Source organism: Pholcus phalangioides, unplaced genomic scaffold, assembly GCF_987345545.1.
Source record: "Pholcus phalangioides strain wild (caught in Gottingen) unplaced genomic scaffold, Ppha-v1.0 ptg000018l_1, whole genome shotgun sequence".
Classification (NCBI taxonomy): Eukaryota; Metazoa; Arthropoda; class Arachnida; order Araneae; family Pholcidae; genus Pholcus; species Pholcus phalangioides.
The window spans coordinates 5,393,196-5,401,280 of record NW_028301611.1 but is presented as its reverse complement, the minus strand read 5'-3'; the positions used below and the strand labels follow the sequence as shown (position 1 = coordinate 5,401,280).

Genomic DNA, 8,085 nt, shown 5'->3' with positions numbered 1-8,085 from the left:
GGGATCGAACCCCTCCGCCGCCTTAGTAGTGGTCGGCTGAGTTGGTTTTCTGTGGTTCCCAACTTCAAGGCGCGAATGCAAGCCGATCTCCCCTTTAAAAAGTCTCGCGACAGAACTACAAATTCACACATCACTCATTTCACTTCGGAAATATAGATGGCGGCACTGAAAAATCAAAAACAACACTACATACACACACAGTTACACTTCCGGCAGAACTCACTAAGTAGTAAATCGCCCATAGATGGTGATAGGCCTGAGTTGTGCTCGGTTTGAAAGAAAGACATTATTTTGATATTATTCCAGAACTATTCTCCCTTCTGTCATTCTGATTGTCTCATAATCTTCCGTGGGTCTCGTGAAATTCTTATTCGACAGTGTTGAAAGAATTTGGTGGACCACTTACTTGGAACGTCCCGTATTACGGGACGTTTCTGTAATTTTCGTTCCGATTTCTTTTTATGCATTTGTCCCGTTTTTTTTTCTTTCCATCATACTTATTTGAATTTGTAATATTTACCGAAATCACATGACGTATCCCCCCCGCGCCTGCTCCCCCCCCCCCCAGTTGCGGCCCTGGATCGGCCTATGTAGGAGTCGCCGATAAATCTTTGGTCAAAAAGGAGTCACGCTTCAAAAATTTTGGTTACAGAGGACACGTTTATTTATTGCAAAATGAAGCGAGGCGGACTGTATTTGAAAATTATTTTCGTTCCAATATTGATTTCGCACAGAAAAACCGGGAAAAATAGGCGTTCCGAAAGCCTTTTTCTCGGGACAGGCTCTTTTGTTGGTTATTGTGGGTTCGAACCCAGAGATTCTTTGTTTTACCAAAATTTTTCTCGGTTGTATTATACTGTACGAAACGGAACGTCGAGAGACTGGAATTATAGTACATTTTAGACAGGTTTCCGTTTTATAAAGGTGAAAACACATACATAAAAGCATTACTCAATGGAGGATCTATTTTTTGATTCTGCCGAAGACAGACAGTGGAACCTCGTCTTACGACGTTTTCGGCTAACGAACGTGAATCCGGAACGAATTAGCTTCGTTTGCAGAGATTTTACTGTATTTGCAACGTATGAGTTTGAGTGCCATCTATCTTCCACAAAAGAAAGAAAAAGGGAATTTTTTTTTACTAAGCAGTTTTGAGAGCATCATTTTTGAAACTATTTTCAGCAGCTAAGGGGTTAAGAGAACATTTCGCACTTCACAATTGGCGGTATTCTGAATCACCACTACAATCGCTTGGTACTCGAACCAGACTTATCGTGGCAAAGACAGAAGACCACGTGTGTAAAGCTCATGCTCAAAGTCCATTGTTAACGTAGGTAATAAAACATTACTTTTTAGTCTATACGGTTTTTTTACCGTTACTTTCCTAATAACCGTTGTATTTAAATATCGAATTAAGGACTTTGATATGTGTTTTAAACGCGAACCTCACAACTTTTGGTTAAACAGTAATATAACCGTGCAGCTGTATTTATTTCTCTAGCAGTCACCGCGTCTCCCAATCTTGCGAGGTTTTCTTATGAAATTAATACCAGAAATACACATGGGGCAAAAATTCCGTATAGACCAGAATCAGAGTTTAACCGAGTCCCCCCCCCCCCCCGGATATATGCCGTAACAGAGCGTTGGAAGTATTCGAACCCGTGGGTGCTATTAAGAATTTTTGATTTCTGAATCAATTCTAAGGATGCCGAGTGGCCATGATACAAATTACCGTGGCTGCTCAAGCACCCCCGGCTCCGACGCTACAGTGCCATAACATGTAATTACAAAAATATGTCTGGTGTATGTGAAATATTAAAACACCATCAACACACATTTTCATGCTATATTTTATCCTCCAAATTCGTATTCTGACAGCACATTAAATAAAGCAAATATTTTTCACGATTCCCATGAATGAAAAATGAACCAATATCTAGAATAGTGTTGTTTGTTTGTTTGTTTCGAAGCGCCATCTAGCGTGTTTTTGGTTCTTATACTTTTAGTTAAAATTCATAGATTTTATTGGCAAATTACAAGGTGAAATTTCATCCATATGTACATTATGTTAAGACATCTTTTTTTATAAAGTAATGACATCGATTATACGCAATAATTTACGTAATATTTTTAAAATCACACTTGCAATCATTATACAACACCGCCGCTAATTATCAACACAGCATAATACAAGGTAAAATTATTCTGCTGTGAAAATATGAGTCAATCACGAAAATATTATCCATACTGAGGAAGCATATAAGTTTCGAATAGTATAATATTCATCAATTATTGATCATTACCCAAATCGATAGATCAGCCATTAAAAATTCGTCACTTTTATTTTACAACACGTTGATTGGTCTTTCTTTTTATTCAAATTTCCTCTCGGACTTGCAAATGCATAATTTCATATCAGTGCCGTACGCGTGTTCCCGTAATACTGTAACCAGAGAAACTGTCCTTCCCACAAGTAACGCGATATGAATATTTTACACGTCATTACATAAGATCGATTTTTATACTTTCTCTATCATCAGAACCGATTGGAAAATCTCACGATAGTGCACATATCGATTGATTTAGTGTTTCATTTTTTGTTATTACAATCACATAAGAGCTCTAAAACACGTCAAAAAATGTTAACGGTATTTCTTAGTATGTTGCTTGTTAACCCGTTTACAGCAACAACCGTGAAAATTGTTATTGTTCCTTATCCCCAAGAGTGAAATAATCCGAGATTATTTATTTTTCCTCATTCCGCAAAACACTTCACCATCGATAACGGGAAAATCCTCTGCGCAATATGTTCCGCGGCAGAATTTGAAAACAAGTTTGTTGTTCTCTCCAGATGTGATACATTTACCACTTTTTCTCGCCAAATGCCGCCAAGATCGTTATAATGGTACTGCGTAAAAACCAGTTCCGTCATCGGTGAAAGGTGCTGCGGACCAGCTATTGGTTGAGTGCAACTGAGATTTACGAAATGAACATATCAATTCACAATCAAACTTTATAAGGGGTATCTGTCTCTCAATGTAATCACATCTATTCTCTTCCGTACTTCCCCTAGAAATCGTGTACGCACAGGAAAATTGAGCAACATGCCGCACGCCAAATCCAAGAAACAGTTTGGTGCTTCGAAGTTTCCTTTGAGATTGGCTGTCGCGGTGCTCTCTTTGATGGATTTCAATTTTCCGTGTTTCGAGAAGATTTCTCCCTGTAATTATTACATCAGCAATACTCTCAAATTCTGCCTAAGCTTCTTTGTTTATAATTGGTGGCCTATATACTGGCTCGAATTCAGCATACAGACTATGATATCGGGCAGCAACGAGATGATATTCGTGGTGGTAGATTCGAGCTGGCTTATAATAAATTTTTCTTTATGGTGCGGTGTGGTAATCAACAGCGGCCGTCTGCGACGCCTGATCAAGGAATTACGACGCGCTTTCAAACGGAATCGCCGGGATCTACACCACGTTTCGAACCACAGCTTCATGTTGGTGCAGTGTTTACAGACCGTGTTACTTTTTATCGGTCCTCTCTCCGTCGTTGTAATGGGTTCCTTGCTTTATAACGTCAATCCAGGTCTGTTCCAAAACAGTCTGATTCGAATGGTGTGTCTAACATTCTTGACTTCTTGTACCCGTGTCGTTATAGCCGCATTTCCTGTCGTCTACGCAGCACTGTGCCACGAAACAACGCAGCTACTATCGGAGCTGATGGAGCATGATCCCGATGACTTTCGGAATTTTACGGAACGTTGCGAATCGGTGTTTAGTTTGTGCGCGGTTGCCGAAGGCGCATTGAACAGTCCTGCCCTATTCTACACGTTTTTGTTGTTCTCGAATATCTGTTCTTACATGGCAGCTTTTACTGGCATGTTCTACGTTTGCAGTGAAAAGTACTCGTGCTTTATCAGCATTGTGTATACTATAATATTGTCGGTGAATTACTTGATCATGACTCTGATTGCCTCTGAGTTCCATGAACAAGGAGAGCGGCTGAAATCGTGGGTTCAGACGTATTTTTTACATTTCTGTGGCACCGAAGAAAATTTCGAAGAAATCAATGCCTTGAAAGAATTAATCGAAAAGCAAGACTTGTGTTATACTGGTATGCGAGTTTTTCGTTTCACCAGAAGTTTTGTTTTCGCTTCGATTGGAACCATGGCCACGTATTCGTTGCTTATTTTACAGATGAAAGATCCCTCGTGTTCATGTCCTCCATAGAATGCCTTTTTAACCTCTTTTACGTACGAAAAGTTTGGGGGGAAAATCGCGAGATATGTAGATGAAATATCAGCGAAAAATCTCAGAAATTGGTATCTTCGTTTACACTTGGAAAATAAAGGAAATAAAGATCAGTGTAGCAAGTTTGACCCCCCCCCAACACAACCACCCTTTCCCTATATACAATATTCAACACAATACAGTAGAATCCGGCCTAATGTGGCGGAAGAGCGGGCCGGATAACAGAAAAGCCAGATAGATCGGAGTTATATGCTCACTATCTCAAAAATGCTCACTTCCTACTTCCACCATACTATCAAAAACGCCATTTTAATACCAAAAACCACACTTATTCATATTTCGTGACCTCTTTGTACAGGTCAGTACTTTATAAATAAATTTATGCATTACACATGAATGTTTGTTATGTACTGTAAGTTTCAAAAATTTATAACAGAAAAAGGAAGTCCAAGAATATGAATATTGTTACGAAAATTATGTAAATAGTTCTTATTTATCATTTACTAGCTGATACCCGGCGACCTTGCCCGCCCCGTAAAAAATTAATATATGTATAGCTTATTAATTATTTCTTAATCAAAAAAATTTCTTCATAAAGTAAGAAAAAATTACTTTTATTTTTAAATATTTGAATTAAAAACTTCAGGCAATAGCTTGTGGATACACAATATTTTTGTTTGTCCATCTGGTGTGTAGATGTACAAATTTTTGGGATTACCAACACGCGAACAGGCGACGAAAAGTTGTCCGTGAGAAATACAGGGCTCAAGTAGGTTGATACCTGCCATTGCTAACGACTGGCCTCGCTCTTTGTTGATTGCCATAGCAAAAGCTAAAAGAATCGGGAACTGTAATCGCTTGAAAGTGAATGGCATTTCTTCAGTGATAATTGGGATTTACGTGGAATGAAGACGTCTTCTCCTTTGGCACATACAGTTAGAATCGTTGCTTCAAGGATGTAATTGTGCAATTTTTTCACGCAGAATCTGGTGCCATTGCAGAGTCTCGGTGTCTCCAAATTTCTTAAAAGCATTATAGGTGCTCCGACTTTGAGGGTCAAGTTGTATGGTTGCACACCCGGAATATCCAAAGAGTTCAGAAATTCTGCAGGATACAGAACTAAATGTCTGTGCCGTGTCTGTGACAGTGTCAACCGATTTGTAAGATATGGAGTCTCCTGGAATAATTTTTAGAATTTTTTCGTTGATCTTGTTCACACTGTCATTTTCCGGTGCCAGAATCGCTCTCAGAAAGCCACTCATGGGTTTGGTCATTTTGTTGAATGTTTGGGAAGACTTTGTCTCCAAGTTCTTGAACTGAGTTTATAAACTGGTAAAATCCATTTGGGAACGTAATCAGTCCTTCTTGGGCCCACGGGAATTCTTCCATTGCCAAGTTTGTTCAACTGATGTGAAAATGATAGCAGTGCTGAGTCATTTTATCGCTGAAAAAATTATTTATATTGTATACATCTTTTTTTTTTAGAACGATAAATACAAATACAATATTAGGAAAACGACGCAGACAATATGAAGGAAGACGACGCAGGAGACGAGGGATCCGCCCCGTTTTTGCCTGTAGGGCGGGTTTGCGTTTAGACGTATGATTTTGAGTTCGCGATCGCCTTTACACGCACACTCTTGAAAGCGGTTCTCAAGTTGTTTACAGCTACGTTAAAAGCGTACGTGTAAAGGGGCCTGCAGAGACGCAGGCATATTTACAGGCGGATGAAGGGGGTGCAAAGCGGGTTAAAGAAACACCATCTCGTGACGTCACTGCCATTTCACCTAAAGCCATTGGATATACTACAAAAAAAAAATTGGTAAAGATGGCGAATGCATCGGCCTGCTATATCCAATGGCTATAGGTTGGACGACATTCTTCATTGACGTCACGAGCTTCGCGCGAAGGCCTTCCGCTATAGATGGTGTTGGTTATAGCACAGGGCGGCGAGGAATGAGTGGTCAAGAAAATCAAACTAGAGAAAGGCGGCAAAACCGCCTCTGAGCTCTTCTATAGTCTTCCGAATAAGCTTTCCATAATCTTCCGAATAGCTGTCATAATTTGGCAAGCCGATATTTTTGATGAGAAGTTAATTAGTATTCATATATCCTCCATATACGCATCGTTCGGTCTTGAATGTTATAAGGCCCTGGATCACGTATATTCGATGTTGTTGATAAAACGAAGAACTATCGTAACACGATTCATGATTTTTCCTTGTTGCTTCTTAAAATATTCAATTTAGTTCAAAGGATGTCGGAAACAACGATGACGGACGACAAACACGACGATCAACAGCGAGAAGAGGGCCGGCCACGGCCTCCGGAGGACGAAGCCGATCAACAGCGAGAAGAAGGTGAGGAGCACCGGCGGTCGCCTCAGCCGGTGGCAGAGGACGACGACGACCGAAGATCATCGCTGCCGAAGGAAGAATTTCACAAGTTTGAAACGTACGTGGGCCTTTCCGACGAGCGCCGAAGGTCGTCGGGGCAGAACAAGCTGCTGCCGGCCGCCGATGAAAACGAACTGCGGATGGTCACCGAGGCCCTCGTCGCCAAAAGCGCCGAACTGGAAGCATTCAAAACAGCGCTGAGTAAGTAGCTAGATAGTCGCAAAATATTAATATGGGCATCTGTCTGGTATTTCACGTTTTCAAACTAGATAGTTACTAGATATCGATAGCGAGAGGTGATTTTCCCCAGCATGTCACCAGATGATTCGTTTGGTAGGTCAAAAAGGGGTAAGGTAGGTCTATAATGGGTCGCAAATCGAAGCCCGTGGTTTGACGAGACCTTAATCGCTTCACGCAGAAGCTTTCGGAAACAAATTTGGATTATATCTGGGCGTGGTAACCCATGTCGATAAGATACTCTCCTGAAGTACCAAAGGATGTTAAGAGGTGTCGCTAGTTCGATACCCGGTTCGTCTTTGTCAGAAACTTTCCTGACACAGGGTTACAACAGAAACGGCGACATGACCACAGAAAAATATTACTACTGAGGGAGTCCCAGATCAAGGGGGACTCCCTTGATCTGGGCAAGCGCACCGACCTCTCAATGAGTATAAAAAAACAAGCTGCCGTTCGGAAATAAATTGCAGGTCCCGATCTAGATAGCCCTCGTGTGCAGAAAATGACAGTGGTGAGACAAAAATGATCAAATGGTATATTTGTATTTGTATCTATTGGCGGACTCGCCCCGAGTTCGAACCACACCGTTGCCACAGTGGTGGTTTGATGAAGTTGGTTTACTGCGGTTTCCTACTTCGACACGCGAATGCTAGCCGATCTCCTCGTTGAAACGTCTCGCCACAGAGAGGAACAGGCCTACAAAACGACACAATTTTTCAATCATTACACTTCACTAATAGTTAGAAAAATTGGCGGCAGGTGACAGCACCACACACAGTAAGCATTACACAGAAATACACAGACTTCACGTTAGATTCACAACCATTCTTAGAACCGTGTCCGGAAAATTCGCCGACAGCGATTCACCGCTAGGCAAATTCACCGAATGGAAAACTCATCACTGGGAAAATTAACCAACATCAGTTCGACACGACTGCATGAATGATCGAGCGAGCAAGTGAATGAGTGAATGAATGAGTGATTGAATGAGTGAATGTACGAGTGCATAAATTACCACGTGAGCAAGTGAACGAGTGAGTGAATGAATGAGCGAAACCGGCCTGTCGCTAGAGCTAGCTCGCTCACAGTCACTCCGTCTAGGTCTATAAAAACACACACACATGCACAGCTTCCAACGTGGTCCAGGTTTTCTTCCGCCACCTGCTGAAATCTCTTCATTGAGATAGAGAGGCGGGC

The 8,085-nt window shown here is 41.2% G+C and overlaps 1 protein-coding gene across 1 annotated transcript in view; it reads left to right on the top strand.

Annotated features, from left to right (window-relative positions):
* The first annotated feature begins 6,527 nt into the window (after positions 1-6,527).
* The window catches only part of LOC149071614 (uncharacterized), a 37,724-nt gene continuing 36,166 nt past the window's right edge, over positions 6,528-8,085 (top strand). Inside the window, exon 1 of the mRNA XM_089247997.1 lies at positions 6,528-6,852. Within this exon, the coding sequence (XP_089104123.1) occupies positions 6,528-6,852 (325 nt within the window). The remainder of the gene's footprint in view (positions 6,853-8,085) is intronic.